Below are 23,355 nucleotides of genomic sequence, written 5' to 3' on the forward strand. Positions count from 1 at the left end.
TCTCAGGATGGATTAGGACAAACTAAAACCTTTAAAATTATATTGCTATTTCAAGAAAAATATTATTTTCATCGATATTTTTTTAATTTAAGAGATTAAGTCGTCTAAAGTGTTTGTTCCACTCCTTTTCACCACAGTCGCGCGTCCACTAGACTTTTTGACGTGAAAATGAGAAGTTAACATTTGTTGCTTTCCGCGGTTTCAAACATAGGCCTCATTTAAATTTGAGTACCAAAATGTCTCAGCGGTAATGATTTGATGGGCAAAATGGTGGATTTAATCTCATGTTTGTGTTTCTTCTAAATTAAAAAATGCTTGGATTGTTTAGTTGTTCTTTGGTGTTGGAAAGCAGCATGGAGTATGATCCACAAATTTTGATGTTTTTTTTGGACAAATAATTCATTCTTAGACTTGAGCCTTAAGTCAGACTCCTCTATATTTCTTTTTGACAATTATACATGATAAATTTGAGTATCCATTAACACTGACTCCATGTAATTAAGTTAATTACTTTACACCTCTGATCTATGCATGATATTATACACCAAGCAAGATCAACTACTCCATAGCTCTTATGTATACGAGGCCTTTATATATTTTGGTAAAGTAGTCTAGGACTATCCTTAGAGTGAGGTTTAAAGTAAACTTTGAGCTACTTATTTTTTGTTTAAATTAAAATTTTAAGCTGGATCTCATTAATGTGAAATGCGGATGCCTAATCATTAATAGTAGCAGTACTACTAACTAATATTTTTTAAGGAACTTGTCAAAAAAATTTAGGAAAAATTCTCTTCGGCACTCATACAATTGATCTACACCTTGATAAAGAGAGTAATATGATAAAAGAGCGATATAAAGAGAAGATATGAAGTTGAATGAGTATTAGAGTGTTAAGGATGATCTTTTTAGTACCTAAAGGCTAAAACCACAATACTTTATTGGCCTAGGCCTTTAGTCGCCATAGACGCTTGTACTTATGGAAAATGAAATGTTCAATTTGAGCCAAACATGTGTGCCATAGTGTGCATGAATGATGTTCTCAATGCTCCGTGATAATGTTTTACGTGTGTTCAACGTGGTGACACATCAAGCATAACAATTGTTTTTAAGACTCAATGATCTTCACTCACCCATGATATTTACAATTGTTTATCAACCCAAGAATCTCATCAAAGACACTCAACCCTTAGTATCTAAGTACCCTAAAAGTTCTCTGTTTTGGTTACATGAGATTCTCCAACACATGGGTAAAAAACTTGTTGAAATTTGGCTCAAAATTGGTATTGAAGAATATGTGAAATCGTGGCACGTGATTTGATCATTGAGGCGCGTGATTTGATCATCATGACATGATTTCGTGTTGTGCAACTTGGGTGAGCCACTGGAAATATCATGGTACGGGAGCATGGAATCGTGGCATGATTTCTCGGGATTTGAGTTGTACATAAAGCTTCATTCTTTATGAAATTCTAGTGTGCTTGTTTTAAGATGTTCTATGTGATGTTTCAACGTTATACACACAGACAGATAATGTTCCGTTTAATGTTCCAACATCAACCAGTAAACAGAATAAATAACAAGAAAGTAAATGGCACAGAAAGTTTGTTGACCCAGTTCGGTGACAAACATACCTACTCTAGGGGATACCAAGCCAGGAAGGAAATCCACTAGTGTAGTCTTTATTCTAATGTTCTCAGCAAACACCTTGTTTACAACACAAGACCTAAGACCTACCCGTATTGATTTCAACCTAGGAACTCCTAGATCTGAGATCCCATCTCATTATCCCACAGTCAACCACAACCCCTGTGATTATCAGACTTAAACAACTCAAATGGTGAAGTTACCTTCAAACAAACAACTACAACCTTGCTTAAAAGACTTGGCGTAGCACAACGAGTTTACAACTCAACACATAGTCCTTAACATGTATCAAACTGATACAAGAAAGACTCACAAATAAAACAGTACTAAACTTGCATCAAGGTGATACAAGAGTAGACACACACAGACTCAAAACCCTAAAAGCTATACTTTTTAGAATGACGGCCTTGAATACTCAATTAGGTCTTGAAGTCTTCCTTTTATACTGAAGCAATATGGGCCATTTAACCTGTTTGGGCTTCAGAACAAAGCAGATCGTCCAGCTGATCTGCAAAACACGAATCAGAGACAAATATGGAAAGTCCTACAATGTAGGAACATCTTTAGGAACGTCCAATACAACTTCAAATATTTCCTAAAATATAGTCACATCTTTTAGGAATATTACACAACTGATTCTGTAAAGATATGCGCGTTGCTTGGTCAATAAGATAAGGAAATATGGTTTCCTTAAATAATATAAGGCGCGCGTACAAACAGGCATGATACAAGGCACATTGAACCGTGCCAGGATGTTGGAACATCGTGTCCAACATCTTACAGAGATGCCTGAAACATGTTGGAATATTGTATCCAACAACACAAACATGGATATTTGTTTTAGCAATAATGCAGCCAATACAAATACCCAACACTTTACTTTTTTGAGAGAGTTTCAAGAGAGAGAAACTTGGTAAATCAGAGGATGTAACTTTAGGGTTGAGTGTCTTTGGTGAGAGTTTCTCTTGGGTTGGAAAACAGTTGTAAACACCTTGGGTAGTGAGATTTTATTAGGGGGAGAATCAAAAAGTTTCCTTTAATTTTTTCTCTTAGGATCCATTGTGAGTGTGGATGACTTGAAAAATAGGTAGAGGAGGGGAATGAAGTAAGTATTTTAATCTTTTTGTGTTTGGTCCTTTGTGTTTGTGTTATGCGTTCATTATCTTTGTTGATTGCCTTGTTATCCATTGCTAGTTTTCTATCGTTTTGTGGTTTCACTTTTTCTTTTTTTAAGTATTCGTGACATTTTCTTTTTCTTGATAAATATTTTAGCTCCAAAAATTTATTTAAGAAACCTAAGAACTTTTACATATAATAAGGTGCTAAATTTAAGTTCTCATCAACAGGTATGACGAGCATAATCACAATGCTACAATATACCAAATTATCTCCACTTCAACAAAAAAGAATGAAGAAATATATGGTTAGGATTGATCTTGTAAACCAAAATGAATCTTTGCCACACATGACACAACAAAGGTTAGTCCACTTCTACTCAGAGGCCCCCCACACGCCCAAACTATTTGCTTTGTCCATTTGCAGTGTTGACTTGGTCTTGAACCAATCAAATAATTGGACACGGTTGATACATTACAATACACCAAATATGAATGAATTCAGCCACTTATATTAACCAATATCATACACAAATCAAAAATATTATTTTATCTCAAATCCACACTAATTTGATATAACCCAAAATTTTTGTTGTTATAATTTGTTATAGATGGACAAAGGAGTTGTTGATCCACTCCATGAACAAAGTAAGAGTGAATTCACTTCCACTGTTCTTGGTTTTATAAACAAATTTCTCATGGAAGATGATGACATAGAAGAAGACTACAATATGTTCCAACACAATGAACATGAAGAGTCTTCCAATGCTCTTGGTTATATCAACCAATTTCTCATGGAAGAAGATTTTGAAAAAGAATACACTATGTTCCAAGATTCCTATGCTCTTCAACTTACTGAGAAATCATTTCATGATGTTATTGCTCACACTCCTCTTCCTCCTCTTCCTCCTACTGCTGCTGCTGCTGCTGTTACTGCTTTTACTACTACTCTTCCTTCTTCCATCCAGCATGAGTATCAACAAAACTACAACTTTGTGCATAGCCCTAACTTCAGTGATTATAGTTTAAGCAGTGATAGCACTACCTCCTTTGAACTTGATCCACATATAGACTCATACAACTACAATTATAACCCTTTTCTACTCCCAAATACTCCTCCATTTTCTCCTAATAACTTTGTTTCCCAATCTACTTCAACCTTTTTCCCTTCTTTCAATAATGCTCTTTCTCATGAGCTACTTCAGACAGAAAACTTTGAAGAAGAGCATTTTCTCAATGTGTCACAAAATGGATCAGAACAAGTGTATGTAGATGATAGCAATGAGTTATCAGAATTATTTGATAAAGTACTAGTTCTTGGTACTAAATTCACAAAAGGGCCACTTCAAAACACAAGCTTCCAGCAGAATGAAGAATTATCAAACAGATTCTATGGTTCTAGGAGACAAAGAAGTTATGAGGAAGTTGTGGATTTGAGGACACTATTGATGCTGTGTGCACAATCCATTTCTTGTAATGATATTTCAAATGCTAACCAGTTATTAAACCAGATTAAGACACATTCTTCTCCAACAGGTGATGGAACTCAAAGATTGGCACATTTCTTTGGAAATGCACTTGAAGCACGTTTAGCAGGAACTGGTTCACATATCTATAGAGCTCTATCTTCCAAGAAAAAATCTGCCGCAGATATGGTCAAAGCTTACCAAGTTTATTCATCAGCATGCCCTTTTGAAAAACTTGCAATTATGTTCTCAAACGATGCAATTTTGAATGTAGCCAAAGAAACAGAAAGTCTTCACATTATAGATTTTGGTGTTGGTTATGGTTTCAAGTGGCTTGGTTTTATATATCGTTTATCGAAAAGATCTGGTGGGCCACCCAAGTTGAGGATCACAGGGATAGATCTTCCAAATTCATTGGAGAGAGTGAATGAAACAGGTCTTAGGCTTGCAAGTTATTGCAAACGTTTCAATGTTCCTTTTGAGTACAATGGTATTGCAAAAAATTGGGAAAGTATCAAAGTTCAGGATTTTAAGATAAGGAAAAATGAGTTTGTTGCTGTGACTTGTGTGTTTAAGTTTGAGAATCTACCTGATGAGACAGTTGTTTTGGAGAATCCGAGAGGTGCTGTTTTGGATTTGATTAAGAAGGCAAATCCAAATATATTTATTCATAGCATTGTTAATGGTGGTTATGATGCACCTTTTTTTGTGACAAGGTTTAAGGAAGCTGTTTTTTATTATTCAGCATTGTTTGATATGCTTGATAACAACAATGTTGAATGTGAGGATCCTGTTAGGTTGATGTTTGAGGAAGACGTTTGGGGGAAAGATATAATGAATGTTATAGCCTGTGAAGGCTGTGATAGGGTTCAGAGGCCAGAGACATATATGCATTGGCATTCTAGGCACATGGGAAATGGGTTTAGATCTTTGAAACTGGATAAGCAGATTATAAATAAATTGAAGGGTAAGTTAAGAGATGATGCATATAATAGTGATTTTCTGTTTGAGGTGAAGGAAAATTGGATGCTACAAGGTTGGAAGGGTAGAATTCTATTTGGTTCTTCTTGCTGGGTTCCTGCATAGACCTTCACAACTAGGTGGGAGTAAATTAACATTTCTGTGCTTGTAATTGTATGAATCAAACAATTCAGTTTTTCAAATTTGCAAAATAGTAAGTAATTTAGTCTCTCCACTATAATATTTATATAGAAAGTAGCTATTAAAATTAATGAAAGACTTATATATTGCTTTGAACAATCTCAGGATGCGTTAAGACAAACTAAAACCTTTAAAATTATGGTGCTAGTTCAAGAAAAAGACTAATTTCAATGATATTGTTTTAAATTAAGTGACTAATTGTCTAAAGTGTGTGGTTACACTTCTTTTCACGCGCCTCCACAAGACCTTTTGACATGAAAATGAGAAGCTAACATTTGTTGCTTCGGAAAAACAAGCGTCTACCAGGCCTCCCATCGCAGTTTCAAACATAGGCCTCCTTTAGTAAATTTGAGCACCAAAATGTTTCAGCGGTATTGATTTGAAGGGCAAAAAAGGTGGATTTACTCTCATGTTTGTGTTTTTTCCAAATGAAAAAAATGCTTGATTTGTTTAGTTGATCTTTGGTGTTGGAAAGCAGCATGGAGTATGATCCACAAATTTTGATGTTTTTTTGGACAAATAATTCATTCTTAGACTTGAGCCTTAAGTCAGACTCCTCTATATTTCTTCTTTTTGACAGTAAATAGCTCTATGCACAGCTGATATATGCATGATATTGTACATCAAGCAAGATAAACTACTCCATAGCTCTATGTATAGGGAGCCTTTATATATTATGATAAAGCAGACTAGGACTATCCTAAGAGTGAGTGAGGTTTAAAGTAAACTTTGAGTGACTTATTTTTTGTTTAAATGAAAATTTTAAGTTGGATCTTATTAATATGAAATGCCTAACCATTAATACTAAGTAATAGTTTTTAAGGAATTTGTCAATTTTTTTTTTTTTTTAGGAAAAATGATCTTTGGTGATAGAACAAAGTGCAAGTTTGTGTGTAAAACTAGTTTATGGAATTAGGGTTCTTAGAGAAATTGAGAGAGAATTGAGAGGAAATTGAGATTGAAAAACTAACTTGATTATTGATAGTAATTGAATGTAGCTTATATACATTGAGATATGTAATAACTCCATAACAAACTAGATTGCTTGGCTTACAAGTTAACCAAGGTAGTTACCACTAAACTAGGGTTTCTCTAACTAATTCAATTCTTAAACCTCTAATATTTGGAAACTCATATACCTTGTGTCAAGGATAGCTTTTTTTAGTTCCTAAAACCACAATACTTCATTGCCCTAGGCCTTTGGTCGCTATAGAAACTTGTATTTATGGAAAACTAAATGCTCAGTTTTGAGCCTAACATGTGTGTCCGAGTGATGGATATTCTCAAGGTTCCGCTACAACGTTCCACATGTGTGCAGTGTGGTGACACATCAGGTGTGAACAGTTGTTCTTAAGACTCAATGATTTTCACTCACCCATGCGTTTACAATTGAGTTCAATGTTATTGCAAAAAACTGGGAAAGTATCAAAGTTGAGGATTTTAAGATATGAAAAAATGAATTTGTTGCTGTGAATTGTTCGTTTAAGTTTGAGAATCTACTTGATGAGACATTTGTTTCGGAGAATCCGAGGGTTGCTGTTTTGGATTTGATTAAGAAGGCAAATCCGAATATATTTGTTCATAGCTTTCTCTGTAAAAAAAATTCCCCTTGGAGTTGATATCATGATTAAAATGCTATGTGGGTTATTCATTGCTGAATCTGTGTCTATGTGATATCTTGTTTACGTGATAGTCAGAGAGGATGCATATGGTTTTGCTCCTGCAGTCACTTTACAAGATAATTTAATCACTGGAAGCTTTTGTTCTTCATTTTTTAAATGCAATCTGATCACCCTACACAATTTGATTGTGATGTTTATGCTTTACAATATGGTTTAGTTGCTGTTCAATGTAATCAAAGTATTGAGTTTGGTCACTTCTTTACTAGCTCAACCTATTCGTTAGTTTATTAGTATTAGTTGGTTGGTTAGGATTAATTAGAGTTAGTTACTCTATTAGTTAGTTTGGTTGAACTCTTATTATGTGCACAAATCACTATCTTTTGATCAATATAATTTTATACTTGAATTATACTCTCATTTGAGCCGTAAAGCTCTTTTTATCTCTTTTAATAGCTTTTTTTTTTGAAAGGTCTCTTTTAATAGCTATGATATATATATATATATATATATATATATATATATATATATATATATATATATATATATATATATATATGAGGATAGAGGATTGGATAACTCAAGTGCTGCTTTGAGATAAAGATTAAGGTTCTAACTATGAAGATATATATGTTTATCACTTTATTTATATCATCATGTAAAAAATTATAGGACAAGCAAGAAAGCAAATCATAGGTTAGAATTTATGCAAAATTCTCTTTGCTCACGCCATGGTTCTTACAGTAAGTGGAGAGGCTATTTCTAAATAAATGGTTTTTGCAATAAAGGGCTTGCTAATAGAATTTCTTTTGTCCTTTCAAAAAATAGAATTTCTTTTGTGTCAATTTTGCTTTTGTTTTGTTTAATTTAATTATCTTCAAGTGATTTGTAGAAGTTTTTTCATTGGTTGATGACCGTGGTTCAATTTTTATATTATCTTTTGCACTTAGTTTGATGAGTGTATATGTAGTTCTCATTTTCCTATTTTCTAAATGATATTTTGGCCTAATCTATAAAAAAAAATATTTTAGCCTAAAGGAAGAAAGTTTATCTCTACATATTCAAATATGTCGTCAAATGAATAATCGAATATGTTTATCAGTGGAGCTAGACTCTATAGTACATTGTGCTCATGCGACAATGGTACAAAAAGGCCTCCTTGTTGATTTTAATTGATTCAGAAGAAAAAAAAAGATGTTTTTGCTTAGTAGATGTGGAGGAGATTTTGGTAATCCAAGTAATAAAGATCATTCCATTCTCTAACATTTTCTATTCTCGAAGGCCTGTGGGAAGAATGTAGTTGTTTGATTGACTCAACGTTAATGATAGTCTCAAAAGACCAAGAAGAAAACAAACAACACCACAACAAATTACGGACCATAACAATGACAAGGCGAGGTGAAGTGTTGAACCGCTGCGGACAACGTGATGCAAATTGGCTATGAACCTAATACAATTGTCCAATGATGCGAGGAATGAACCATATGCAAGGGCTCAAAAGCTGACACAACAAGAGCGATGGGAGAGGCAACACGTGAGACGATGTAGGTGGGGTGCAGGTGTGGCAGGCGTGTACAATCGTCGGCATATGCAGCAGGCACCGGTGGCATTTTGTTGTGCAAAACCTATCAAAGTAAACTAAAAATTAATGAATATGAAAAGGAAATGAGTAAACCGCCAAATCACAATCCTTTACATTGTAAGACGTTCTCACATAGATCATTAAAATTATGAATATTTCAAATTAATCCTGACTATGATGAACTTTACTCCTATTAGTTTTTTGGAAAATATGATAGTGACTAAATTGATACTTAATAATTAAAGATATGAATTCAATTGATAATAAGTTGTTAAAACATAGCACCATTGATAGTGACTAATTAAATTTAGAGATCAATTTGACAATTTAATGAAGTCAAAAACCTTTATGAAATATTCATAATTTCAAAGATCTATTTGAACATGTCTTCTAAAATGAGAGCCTAATTTGATGTTTTATTGAAAAAGAAATACTACTAATTTTGCGCATGACATGTATGTCCGAGCGTACATGATTGTTGTGCCTTGCCTCGGACCGTGACAATGTTTCGCGTGTGTGCTGTGTGGTGGCACGCATGGTGAAAGTGTCTTTGAAAAAAAATCAAATAGAGCATAACATATTATTTTTGTTTTTGAAAATATAACATACTATTATAGTTAGTTGATATTAAATTACTTTTTTTTTGAAAGGATATTAAATTACTTGGTTCCTGGTCTATGCAATTTGCGTACTGATTAAGGAAATTTAGGCTTGTCAACCAAGCTAAAATATACAATCCGTGACTTTCGGTATATAAAACTTTATCAGCGAACACCGTTGAAAATTGAGAGAAATTCAACCTCTTTTTTTTGGACCAAAAGAAATTCAATCTTTATCTTCATGGATATTATTAACACTGACACTTATATTGAGATAATATTGTTTTCTCTTTCTTGATTGCACCCTCCATCGTTTGTATTTGATTGGGATTCTAAGAGATTTAAAAGACTTTTTTATCATGAAAAAGTCTTATGGAGTAGTATTCAATCAAAACTCTTTGCAACTTAAAAAAAGTATTATGGTATTCAATCAAATTCTTTGTCAATTAAAAAAAAATTGTGGTATTCAATCAAGATTCTTCATCACTTAAAAAAGTCTTGTGGTATTCAAAATCATTCAAATTTCGAATGATTGTTTAATAAATTGGATTTTGATGGAAAAAAGTCTTGTGGTATTCAAAATCATTCAAATTTCGAATGATTGTTTAATAAATTGGATTTTGATGGATTTTGTGGGATTTACTAATGAAATTTTATCATAAAAAAATCTTTCATGAAAACATGAGATTTCTTAGGATTGTTTTTTTTTTTTTTTTAAGATTTTACTATCTCTCTTCTCTCTCTCTCTCTCTCTCTCATATAAAAATAAAGTAAAATAAATAAAAGAGTTTGTATTGAGAATAGTGTAAAAGACAATGTGTTATGATCATTTTTTTTCAATGAGTCTTTAAAATTCATAAAATCTGTTGAAATATTTTGAAATCCACAAAATCATTTCAAATCCTTTAAAATCTTATGAGTTAAAGAGAAAGTCTTAGATGGTCACATGACCAAGAAATTGTAATTTGGTCACCACCAATTAAAACATGACACATCATCATACACATAAAAGTAAAAAAATAAATAGTTATAAGAAAGACAGTGAAACTCAAAAGTTACTTTACTCATTTTCCAATCCAAATTTTCCCAACTTTCTCCTCCCGCCATTTATCAGTCATGCTTCACCTTTCATCTTCTCACTAATTTCAAGCATAATCAATTTCTAGGTTGTTTTCATGGGTAAGTTCTTCTTCTTCATTTATTTTTTGATCAAACTATGTTTCTATAGTGAGTAGAAAACTTGTTGTAGCTTAAATGTGTGGATTGTGCTATGTAGTTTTCCTTATTTCTGCTGTAATATCTTTTTTCCTGGATTTTAGCCCTTGTAACTTCCTGCTTTGGATTCCAGATTTGAAATGACTGTTTGTGATGGTTTTGTTTATGGTGTAGTATCCCTTCTTTGATGAGATTTTTGCTTATTATTAGCCCTAGTGGTGGCTGTATTGGAAGTGTATCTAATGAGTTGTTTATTTTGGTTTAGCGCTTCTGTTTATTTTAATTTAGTGCTTCTAACTACAATTTTAATTTCACAAGTGTATTTAAATTGATTTTTCAAATGTGTATTTTAAGCCATAAAAGTGATAGATGCAGTTTTTAATAAGACATTGGCTATTGTTGCAGAAAATATGGAGGAAAATGAATGTCAATATGTTGAAATTAAAGAGTCCAAAGATATATTTGTTGGTCAAGTTGTGTCTAGTAAAGATGAAGCATATAGCTTATATCAACAACATGCCTTCAAAATGGGTTTTAGTGTGAGAAAAGGGAAGGAGTGTTATTATGATAATGAGAAAAAGAACACACGTTTGAAGTATTTTTATTGTTCGAAACAAGGGTTTAAGAACAATGATCCGGAAAGGGAAGTGGCGTACGAAAGATCTGATCCAAGAACAGATTGCAAGGCGATGGTGCAATTCAATGTAAGCAAAGATGGAGTATGGAAAATTACAAGGTTGGTAAAAGAACATAACCATGACTTTGCACCACCAGACCAAAGACATTTGCTGCGATCTATGAGAAATGTATCACAAGCCAAAGGTGGTCTTATAAAATCTATGGTGAATTCTGGTATAAAGGTTACAAATATTTGGAGCTATTTGGGGGAAGAGGTAGGTGGATTTGATAATCTTGGTATGACGATGAAAGATGTGCACAATTTTGTCTACACTGAAAAGTCAAAATTAATTGAAGCAGGGGATGCCCAATCTTTGGTGAATAACTTACGAAATAGACAAGCACATGATGCCATGTTCTACTATAGTGTGCAATTAGACCAAGAGTCGAGTTTGACGAATGTGTTTTGGAGAGATGGCAAGTCCAAAGTTGATTATGATTGTTTTGGAGATGTTGTGGTTTTTGATACCACTTACCGAACAAATAAATATGATTTGATTTGTGCTCCCTTTGTTGGTGTGAATCATCATTGGCAAAATGTCATGTTTGGTTGTGCATTGTTATTAGATGAATCCTCAACTTCCTTTAATTGGTTGTTTAAAGTGTTTCTGGAGAGTATGGGAGACAAACAACCAAAAACAATCTTTACAGATCAAGATGCAGCCATGGCCAAAGCAATTGCGGATGTAATGCCAAAAACAAATCATCGATTATGTTTGTGGCATATTTCTAAAAATGCTCCTTCTCATTTAGGTGATCTAAAATCTGACCGTAAGTTTCAAAGTTTGTTGAATCAATGCATGTCAGGCTGTGACTCAGAAGAAGAATTTGAAAACACTTGGGCTGAGATGATAAATGAGTACAAGCTTCAGGATCATAAGTGGTTGAAAAGTATGTACAAAATTCGTCACAAATGGAGCACTGCATATAGCAAGAGTGTATTCTCTGCAGATATCAAGTCATCTCAGAGAAGTGAGAGTACAAATAGTGTATTAGGTGAAATTGCAAGTACAACAACCCATCTACCTACGTTTTTATTAGAATTTGAGAAAATGGTAAAGAAGTGGCGGCAATTGGAGAGTGAGAAGGAATTCAAAAATAGTCAAAGCAAGCCTCCGCGCGTTATAAACACCAGCAAGACTTTGGAACAAGCTTCTATGATATATACTCACAAACTTTTCAAACGCTTTTCGAATGAATATCTTGAGGGTGCTGGTGGAAGCACCTCTATAGAGATTCAAGTGTGTGATAATGTGTCATATCACGAAGTCATTTCGAATCGTACGCCTCATAAGAAGTATATCGTAGCATTTGACTCGTCTAATGGAACAATCAATTGTAGCTGTCATAAACAAGGAAATGCATATGCCCTTTAGATTTCTTTTTCTTTTCCATGACTGTGGTCTATGTTTTTTTTTAATAAGCTTAGTAAAATTGAATACGCCTAGCACAAGATGTGCAAATAGGCAAAAGTGTTACAACATGCCAATACAAAAGCGCAGTGGTTGGACAGGAAAAGCAGGAAACCAAAAGCAAAGCCTATGCACAAAAACCAGTCCCAGCACACTTAAATTACAACACAAGAAACCTATCATGACAGCAGAAAAAGCCAGAAACTAAGCCTCTTAGAAGATAATTTAAAGATTTAATGTTCAATTGATGTAATAAGTAGCATGTTTATCACTTGTAAACAAAAGATTGAAATGTGACTCAATGAATGTCAAAGTAGTATGAGAACTACATAATTTCATTAATTTTAGTTGCAACTTTTACATGACTCAAGCAAATTCATAACCCCTTTTACAACCAATTGACCCAATTTTACAACAAAGTATGTGTCTAAGCTACACTTTTGTCTCTTTAATTTCTTCTGTTTTGCTGAACTGTGTTACAAACCAAAACAGATGACAAACATTGCAAAACCAAACACCAGCAAAGTTGGTTCCACCTAAACCAATTTTCCAAAAACCATTTCCATAAACAGTACAATCAGTGATAAACCAGTGAATTTGGTAAAAAAAATGTCCAATTTGAGTGGTAAAATTTCATTTTCTCTTCATCCCTCCACTCTTTTACTTCCATCAACGTCATCAACATCGAAGTTGCCGCAGTTTTCACCACCACCCTTGTCGTTCACCCTCTTTGTCACCGTCATCAACATCGAAGTTGCCGCCGTTTTGACCGCCACCTTTGTCGTCGTTCCGGCATGGCAATCGTTGCACCTTCTCTATCACCGTCATCAACACAGACGTCGCAGCTTGTTCACCCCACCCTCATCGTCATTCCGTCGTCGTTCCGGCATGGCTCTAACCACCAACGTTGCGTTTAAAAAAAACAAAACAATAACGTTGCGTTCCGGCACCTTCTCTAACCACCGTCATCAACACAGACGTCGCAACTGTCTTCTCTCTTTTGTTGGGTTGGTAGTGTTTTTATTTTCACGGGTTTAAGAAAAACAAAACAATAACTCTTGACTCATATTCTCTCTCTTCATTTTAATTATTTATTTTTTATTTTATGTGTATGATGATGTGTCAAGTTTTAATTGGTTGTGACCAATTGCAATTTTTTGGTCATGTGACCATCTAAGAGTTTCTCTGAGTTAAATCCATTGAAATCCAAATTGTAAATCTCGATTGTCTTTTAAAATCATCAAAGTCATTAAAATCATGCAAAGTCTTTTAAAATTCTTAAGACTCTTTTAAACAAAAATTGTCATTTAAAATGCTAATCCAATACAACCCCCTTAAACTATCAAAATATCATTCAAAACAATTGTAGACCATAACTTAAAATAGGTTAAGGTCTGGTTTTTCCCTAAAAAAAATAGGTTAAGGTCTGGTTTTAAAATATATTAGTCATAAGTATTATTTTATATTTCTCTTAAATATTATAATATCTTCAAAATTTAAAATGTATTAAAAGAGTGATGGGTTAATTGTTGATGCTAAGAGTCATTAGTTCTAATTGATGACAATTGTGATGGTTGTGTTTATTCTTCCTAGGGTTTCTCAACTCTACTTCAAGTTCTTATGATTGTACCGCTTCTCTCTAGAGCCTAAGGAATGATACAACGTTTGTAATGATCAACACTATTTGTTTAAGGATCTTGTTATCTTGTGCCCTTAGGGCACAAGTTAAGGAATTCAAATAACAAAATTTTGACTTTTAAAGGTTTAATAAAGTTGAATGCACAACTTTTGAGACAATTGTTTCTATTTTAAATTTCTTAACATGTGCCCTTGGGGCATATGCTATCATTTTCCTTTGTTTAAATATAGACAACAATGAATTCTCAAGTAATGAGAACCTTTCTTGGACAACACATATTCACACAATCTAATAATGGCATTGAAGATCACTTAATCATTTCGCTTTTTTAGGTCTCATTTTTGGGAAGTTGTGAACTGTCGTGAAATTTTTAACTGTGATATCACTTAAGCTTCTCACCCTCGCACACTTTATGATCGTCATAATGCATTAAGTCAACTTGGACCACTATGATACGGTCACATAATCTCAATACCCAAATACTGCAACCCGTAAATTAAGTACTACAATTTAGAAGAAACCCACCCCCCACATACCTCTTTTACCCAATCAAACCACACTAGACCCCGAAGGCGTCATTGGAGACTTGGTGGAGCAATATCCAGGATAGAGGCTACCTACACAATAAGGAAAGAGATTAACTTACTTCCTCTATAAATAGATCAAATACTTATAGTTATAACTCAAGCTATTCATTAACCTTAAACACCCCCGACCTTGATCTCAACACATTGCTGGCAAAGTTTATCCATAGTTATACTTCAAGAATAAAGCAACATAGGGAGAAATATATGTAGTAATAGAGACATATAGAAAGAAATGGAGAGAAAAATAAAGAGATAAAAACGGAAACCAATAAGTTTTGACTTTTTAAAAATGATTTATAAAAATAGTCACATGTTAACGTGCCATATCAATCCCCTAACAATGCATGTTATAGAATAACCAAATTGTTTAACCTCATTCCTTTTCGATGACTATTTTGGTGGATAGGAAATGCCATAGTGAAATGAAAAATATTACTAGTAAAGTCGAATCAGGATCCTCTGGTTATCCAGATTGCAGTGACTACAATTTAGAAACCATTAGTTATACTTCAAGAATAATAGAGCAACATAGGGAGAAATATATATGTAGTAATAGTGACATATAGAAAGAAAGGGAGAGAGAAATAAAGAGATAAAAAACGGAAGTTGGTAAGTTTTGACTTTTTAAAAATGATTTGTAAAAATAGTCACATGTTAACGCGTCACGTCAATCCCCTGACAATGCATGTTATCGAATAACCAAATTGTTTGACCTCATTCCTTTTCGATGACTATTTTGCCTATTCTCAAATTTTACATGACAAAATGTCTGAACCATACAACTTTCGCAGGAGAATTGATGATTTACTAGACTCTTGTATTCATTTAATACATTTGACGGACTAAAAAACATAAAATCAATTGAGCTTGCTTGATCAAACACCTTTTTTCGTGAAACAAATATGTGTGTTGAAAAATTGGCATATCTAGTCCATGTCGGTCATTTTGGTATTCGGAAGTTGTTTCATCATTCTCCTCGACTTCAACTTGTTCTTAATCATGATTTTCGAGATCTTTTCAAGGGATCGCGATCAAATAACCTAATGGTTAGAATTCACTTTTTAAAGTGAATAAATGAAGCGTCCGATATTCAAACCCCGACCCTACGTATAATGCATTGTCATTGTCAACTAAATGCTCACGCGTGAACTTTTCTTTAATTTCCTCATCATTATTATTAAAAAATAAAAATAAAAAAACAAAATTGAGGGAGGCTCTGTTTGGTAAACCCAAAAAAAAGAGCTTTTAGCTCTTAGCTTTTAGCTTATAAGCTCATTTGACAAAAAAAGCTCTGTTTGGTAACACTTTAGCTCTGTTTGGTACAACGAGCTTATAGCTTATTTCAGGAGCTTATAAGCTATTTTTCAGAAGCTACTTCAAGTAGCTTTTGAGCTTATAGCTTTTAGCTTCTCATTTTTTCTTCCATATTTACCCTTATTATTCAAAGCAAAAGCTATCAGCTAATTTTACCAAACACTTCAACTAGCTTATCAGCTAAAAGCTATCAGCTAGCTTATCAGCTATCAGCTAATTTTACCAAACAGAGCCGGAATATACTCATCATGATTTGATTTTGTCCACATATTTTTCAGTCGCACATCCTTCCACGAAGATTCGTACTCACACACAGTCATCATAGTAAAATTTCATTTGTTTCAACTTTTATTACATTTTTGTTCGCTAGTTTTATAGTACTTTTGTTTCTCCCATATTTATAATGTTTCATTTCACTCAAACACAAAAACCTCAAACAACTAACGAACTTCATGCTATGGATCCGAACTTTGTCGGATTCGAAACAACCTACAAATTCGATGACCATGGTAATCTAATCCTTCTCTCTGATCCAAATCCAAACCTTAACGATTTCACCATGACCAACCCTTATGTGGGCCCATCCAATTCGGAGCCACTCGTTTTTTCTTCTGATGCAACCAAAGATTCTACCTTTGAAGATGCTGATTTTTCAGAAACTGTGAAATATATAAGCCAGATTCTAATGGAAGAAGATTTTGAACAAAAACCTTGTATGTGTTATGACCCACTTAGTCTTCAACATACCGAGAAAATTTTCTTTGATGCTTTGGAATCAAATTTGTCTCTTTCACCTAATCAACACCCTCTTGTTGTTCTTGAGATTCCTAGTAGCAATTGTTGTGTTCCTACTGATTCTGGTAATAGTTCTAGTTCTAATGAGTTGAAACCACTTTCACCTGATACACCAGTTTCTGGTGGTGATTCTGCTTTTAATTCAGCGAAGTCTCAGTTTATTGTTCCAAATCATAGTTTGAATTTGAGTAATAGTAATATTAGTGACGGTGTTTTTGATTTGGATTCTTCTGAGACTAGGGTTATGGCTCAAAATATTTTTAGTGACGCTGATTCTATTTTGCAGTTTAGAAAAGGGTTAGAGGAAGCTAGCAAGTTTCTTCCTCAAAAAGCTCAGCTTTTTACTGGTTTTGAGAATGCTAGTGATAGTTTAGTGTCTCATGAGCCTAAGGGTAGGGTTGGAGTGATCAAGATGGAGGGTGGTGTTAGGGAGAACTCGAATTCGAGTTATTCGAGTTCAAATTTGAATTCGGGTTATTCGAGTTCAAATTCGAATTCAAATGGTTTGTTGAAGAGTAGAAAGAATCACGAGCGTCAAGAAAGTGATGATGAAGAAGGAAGAAGTAACAAGCAGTCTGCGGTTTCCGTTGAGGAGAGTGAAATATCTGATATGTTTGATAGGGTTTTGCTTAGTGTTGAAAATGTGCCGCTGTGTGCTGAACAAAAGGATGGATCAGTGGTGGAGAGTAGAACTCAGGTTGGTGAGCTTGATGGAGGGAAGGCGCGTTCAAAGAAACAAGGGAGGAAGAGGGAAACTGTGGATTTGAGGACCCTTTTGGTTCTTTGTGCACAAGCTGTGTCTGCTAATGACAATAGGACTGCTAATGAATTGTTGAGGCAGATTAGGAAGCATTCTTCTCCTTCAGGTGATGCATCACAGAGAATGGCTCATTACTTTGCAAATGCGATTGAAGCGCGCATGGTTGGTGCTGGTACCGGTACACAAATATTATATATGAGCCAAAAGATGTTTAGTGCTGCTGATTTCTTGAAAGCTTACCAAGTTTTTATCTCTGCTTGCCCTTTCAAAAAATTTGCACATTTCTTTGCAAATAAAATGATTTTGAAAACAGCTGAAAAGGCAGAAACCCTTCACATTATTGATTTTGGTATCTTATATGGTTTCCAGTGGCCAATTCTTATTAAGTTTTTGTCAAAAGTAGAGGGTGGACCGCCCAAGTTGAGGATCACAGGAATTGAGTATCCCCAAGCTGGCTTTCGACCGGCAGAGAGAATAGAGGAAACTGGCCGGCGTTTAGCTAACTATTGTGAACGTTTCAATGTTTCCTTCGAATACAAGGCCATACCATCCCGAAACTGGGAAACCATTCAAATTGAAGACCTTAATATTAAGAGCAATGAGGTAGTGGCTGTGAACTGTTTGGTAAGGTTTAAGAATTTACATGATGAGACAATCGACGTGAACAGTCCTAAAGATGCAGTTCTGAAGTTAATCAGGAAGATAAATCCGCGCATATTTGTTCAATCCATAGTAAATGGGTCTTATAATGCCCCTTTCTTTTCCACACGCTTCAAGGAGTCACTTTTCCATTATTCTGCAATGTTTGATATGTATGATACTCTCATATCCCGTGAAAATGAATGGAGGTCGATGATTGAGAGAGAGTTTTTGGGCCGGGAGATTATGAATGTTGTAGCATGTGAAGGTTTTGAGAGGGTTGAGAGGCCCGAGACATACAAACAGTGGCAGGTTAGGAATCTAAGGGCTGGCTTTAGGCAACTCCCACTGGATAAGGAGGTAATGGCCAGATTTAGAGATAGGCTAAGAGAATGGTACCATAAAGATTTTGTCTTTGATGAAGATAACAACTGGATGCTTCAAGGTTGGAAAGGCCGAATTACGTATGCTTCGGCTGGTTGGGTGCCAGCATAATCATATGTTACTGAATTCTTACAAACTTGTTTGATTGGGTTGAAGGTATGATTATAATCCTAGTAATACTTGACTGTTAGTTAAGTTAGCATGTTGCATTGAAAAGCTTATCATGTTCTTTTGATGGTTTCAGGTTCAGGTACGACTGCTGTGCTTTATTTTCTTAACCTTCAGATGCACAATGAATGTTCTTCCTATCTTTGCAACAAGTAAATCTGTACAGTTGTAGCAGAACTTCTTCCGGATAGAGTAGCAGTGTCCTTTTAGGCTGTTAGCAATTTAGCATGCCTGTCTTAATATTAGCAATCAAAACCTTTTTTGTTAATATTCTTTCCCTCTCTGACCAACATGCCTATAAACAAGTTGGTGAAAGGATTTTGTAGCATATCTCTGGTTGAAATGAACCATGTACTAAGTTGACAAGTTTGTTTAATTTGAAATAGCTGACTATTTTTCAGTTAGTTTTACAATTACAATTATTGCTTCTTGTTTCTGTCTTTGAAATTTTATTTTTGCACAACGTGTACGAAGCTCTCAGATTTTCAGCTTTACTTTGAGAGTTTGACAATTACTGCCTTTTGTTTCTTGCTTGTAATAGGAACTTCATACATATCTACCATCACATAAACTAAAGTTTTACTTGGATACCGACACTGACCTATATCGGCTTCTTGAAACCCTTTTATTGGATTCTTTCTAAAAGGGTTAATTCAGCTCCCATTTTATTGGATTCTGTACTTTGGTAGAATGCTATTTTGTTGACTAATATATGCTTGTTTCCTTCCCAGCAGAAATTTTTTATTTCTGTTAGCTATGATTGATTCTTTCTTATGTGAAAGTGTTGAAGTAGATACCTTGGTCTGGACCATGAAACTTTGTTCAGGGATATGGTCCATGACCTTGGTGTGGACCAGAAAGTTTTTTTTCTTCTTCTCTCTCTGTAATATAGTTATCTTGCCTACTCTTTAGTATATGCTGTGGTTATTGTGAATCTGTGAAATTTGCAATCCTGAGTTTTCCCACCAAGTCCTTCTCTTTTTGACACAACGCACTAGTAGCGGTGTTCCTCCCTTGTCTCTGTGTAGACTGTAGACATGATAGCACATTACATAGATTCTTACCTTCTGTTCTGTCACCGGATAATTTTCATCGATTGATCATCATAAGGATTCTAACCTCTAAGTTCCAAGTGTTTATTTTAAAGGTTTCTTCTATACCTGTTTTGTCTTTACTCTTTTGTTGTCTATAGTCTTCAATCCAAAGTTTTAACATCCTAAAAGAAACTTAATTCAGTTCCCACTTTTTTGAATTATGTACTTAGCTGGAATGCCGTTTGGTTGACTAACGGATACAACCTCTGTCGCTAAATTTATGTTCTTGATGCTTAAGTATCTCTTCAGAACTGAGTTGAGTTTGCAATTTCTTGTGGTCCAAGTCTACCTGTTGCAGAAGGTACAGCTATGTGCTTCAGCTTTGACGCACGTCTATATATATATATATATATATATATATATATATATATATATATATATATATATATATTGCTATTCCAAACATGTTCTAAATCATGAGAATTCAAAAAGTTGGTAGTAGTATTAAACTTGATTACAATTGATTTTTCAAGTATATCCTTTAGGAGAGATGATTATTTTGAAAGTAGTTCTATAGAAAAGGACAAAGCAAATTCTCAACAGAATAGTGAATACCAGTGGGATTGACCATTGACCTTCCCAAAAGAAAATTTCAATTACAATTTCAAATTTGCTATGTATGTTTGACTCTCTTATTTAACTACTACTATTATATATCACCTGGTGGTATGGACAATGAATTTTTTCCAGAGATACAGTCTATGACTTTGGTCTGGACCAGAGTTTTTTTCTTCCTTCTTTCTGATGTCTAGTTCTCTTTTCTGCAATCATGTCTTTGTCCGCGAACTCCGGGTAGCACTTGGGTGACATTATGGTTGGTGACATCGTGACATTGGTCAACCACAATGTCACAAGTGTCTTTCTTCTTTCTCTTTCACAATATTTTTTTGTTTCTTTGTACACTTGTGACATTGTGGTTGGCCAATGTCACCAATGTAACCAACCACAATGTCACCCAAGTATTATCCGTGAACTCCTCTCTCTTATTTGCCACCTACAATCAAATAACATGAATCAAAACAATAAATTTTAGCACACAATTTTAAAGTTTCCTAATAAATTTTGGTGCAGCAAGAAGTATTCAAGGTAATATGTTGGTTTTTCATTTGCTTCTATGGATTTTTTCAGATATATTTTGAGAGAGAAAATTGATTGGTGTTCTTCAACTTAAAGGAGTAAATTACTTTTCACAAACTTGAAGAGTATATTATCTAATCTAATCTTTATGATTTTAAAGATGAAAATGATCATTCACTCTACAATGTTCCTACCCTGATTAGCGGAATTGGCTTCCATGGACAAAGAAAAAGTTTTTTTTTTCTCTTTCTTTTTTGATAAAAAACTTGTGGAACAAGGAAACACTTAATCTGAACCATTTCATGGATTGTCTCGTTTTTTATAATTTTCATCCACCATTTCCTCATAGGTATCCACACCAAATCTGAACCTTTGCATATTTTAATCTCAATTCAACGTTTACATTCACTGGTCCCATATATCATGACTAAATTGGATCCTCTATATCCTACTTTTCATCTCACATTGTTACTTGGATTTAGATATTCTCCTTCATATTTCCCTACATCTATCTTTTACTCCATATATCTTTCTTGAAATAGAGAGTAAATAAGGAGATGCAAAAAATAATGAATGAGATTATCCAATTTCTTATATATGTTATCCAATTTCTTTCAAAGTTCTCTATCTCTTTTTCAATAATTGATTCAATTTTTATAAACAAAAATGATTTCATTATATATTATACTGATCTGCTTATATTCTATCCAAAATAATGGTCCATAACCTAGGTTAATGCATAGGAAGTATCTTATAGATATTTTCCATTGTGCGTAATTATTAATTAAAAATATACATATGCTTTGTTTTTTTGTTGCTCGGGGTTGGATTGGCTGCCCATTCTTTATTCAAATTTTAATGTTGCTTTCATTCTCCACTCCACTTTAATCTCTTGTGGTGCTACTAGACAAGTGGGAAACATGTTGCTTTCTTCCATTATAGTGATAGATTAAACATTGATAATGACGTTGGTGGCTTATTTAATCTAATGTCGGTATTATTAAAGTTGGTGCAGTTAAGTTAGGTGCAATGAGCATTGTTTTTTTGTTTTCAGAACCATTTAATCATGATTGAACGATCATCGATGTTCTAAATTCATGAATGCAAGTTTTATGTGACTGTAGGGAATCCAATTTCTATTGAAGGCACTTCATGTCCCCGGAGGTCGCAGCAGCCGTGCCATCTCCTCCTTCATTCCAACATGATTTAGGGCATATTAAAATTTATCAAAATTAAATTTTAACATTGTTAGTAATGCATACTAAATAATAATTGAAAATATACGATCAGGAGAATAATTAAGCAGCATTATTAAGTCTAGGACTTTCTTTTTTAGGAAAGTCTAGGAATTCCTAATCAAGTATTTAGGAAGTCTAGGACTTCTAAGTACTTGATTTATAAGTCTTATATGTTTTACTAAGAAAAAGTTTTATAAGATGCGAATGAATCATATATGTGTTGGTTGAGAATAAATCGAGAATTATAGGGTACTACTCTTCCTTTTTGTCAATTGAGCTGCTATCCTTTTTTCCGGCCTCTTCATACCATAAAAAGATATTTTTTTTTTTGGTGGTGATACCATAAAAAGATATAACTTCACTTTTAGTCTCATGTGAAAAGTGAATTTTCATCTCTCAATTTTTTAATGTGATTTTTTTTTTTTTTGGGAAATTAAATGTGATTTTTTTGTCTAATACTGGTTAAAATATATCATTTGCGATTATACTAAAAACGAATTAAAATTCATAAATTTTTGGGAGATTAAAATATATTTTTGAACTGTCATATCTTAAAAACATTGAATTATTAGTTCAGATTCGATGTTCTTGAATACTTCTTTCTCAATACAGTCGTTTGTGTATTGTGTATGCAAAACAAAGAACATAATCAATTTTTGGATCAAGATGTAACAAAAAAAATTTAGAGTGTGCACAACTAAAAAATATAAAAGGATAATCAAGACAAAAAGAGGAAATGTTGTTTTTTTCAAAGCTGTCTTCGTTCAAACGAGTGTACTAGTCAAGAGGAAAAATCATTATCATTAACATGAAAAAGGATAATCAAGACAAAAAGAGGTAGTGAGGACAAAAAACATGGTACTAGGGGCATGTATCTGAACGAGTCATACAATGAATTAAACCATAAAAGGGACATGTTTGGTTGAAATTTCAAAAGGGATAGTCAACCTACACAAACTAACTAATTTTGAATAAAAAAGTTTCCATTGAAATTTCTTTTTATGTCTATTGTCTATGATACGTTGTTAGTGTCAAGTGTTAAAAAGATGTATCTAGATCAGATGACAAGTTTTACCGATGCATGCATCATCATAGAATGGAATCATTGGACCCAAGAAATATATTCATCGCATACAAGTGCATTCACATTGAATTCAAAGCTGAACTTA

General features: G+C 33.9%; 1 protein-coding gene and 2 pseudogenes across 3 annotated transcripts; all 3 read left to right on the plus strand.

The window, feature by feature from the left end:
- Positions 1–3,290: 3,290 nt before the first annotated feature.
- On the plus strand, positions 3,291–5,397 carry LOC146950968 (scarecrow-like protein 14 pseudogene; annotated as a pseudogene). Its single transcript, XR_015027750.1, has one exon. The product of XR_015027750.1 is annotated as a scarecrow-like protein 14 pseudogene (transcript).
- A 4,717-nt stretch (positions 5,398–10,114) lies between these two features.
- On the plus strand, positions 10,115–12,455 carry LOC146950969 (protein FAR1-RELATED SEQUENCE 5-like). Its single transcript, XM_085748694.1, has 2 exons — positions 10,115–10,365; positions 10,807–12,455. The coding sequence occupies exons 1-2, from the start codon at positions 10,362–10,364 to the stop codon at positions 12,453–12,455; spliced, it is 1,653 nt and encodes a 550-aa protein (XP_085604820.1). The 5' UTR covers positions 10,115–10,361.
- A 3,913-nt stretch (positions 12,456–16,368) lies between these two features.
- On the plus strand, positions 16,369–19,196 carry LOC146950970 (scarecrow-like protein 34 pseudogene; annotated as a pseudogene). The gene is made up of 2 exons (XR_015027751.1): positions 16,369–18,765; positions 18,854–19,196. The product of XR_015027751.1 is annotated as a scarecrow-like protein 34 pseudogene (transcript).
- Positions 19,197–23,355: the final 4,159 nt, after the last annotated feature.

Source organism: Medicago sativa, chromosome 2 (assembly GCF_051527215.1).
Source record: "Medicago sativa cultivar Bolivia chromosome 2, Bolivia_mono, whole genome shotgun sequence".
Classification (NCBI taxonomy): Eukaryota; Viridiplantae; Streptophyta; class Magnoliopsida; order Fabales; family Fabaceae; genus Medicago; species Medicago sativa.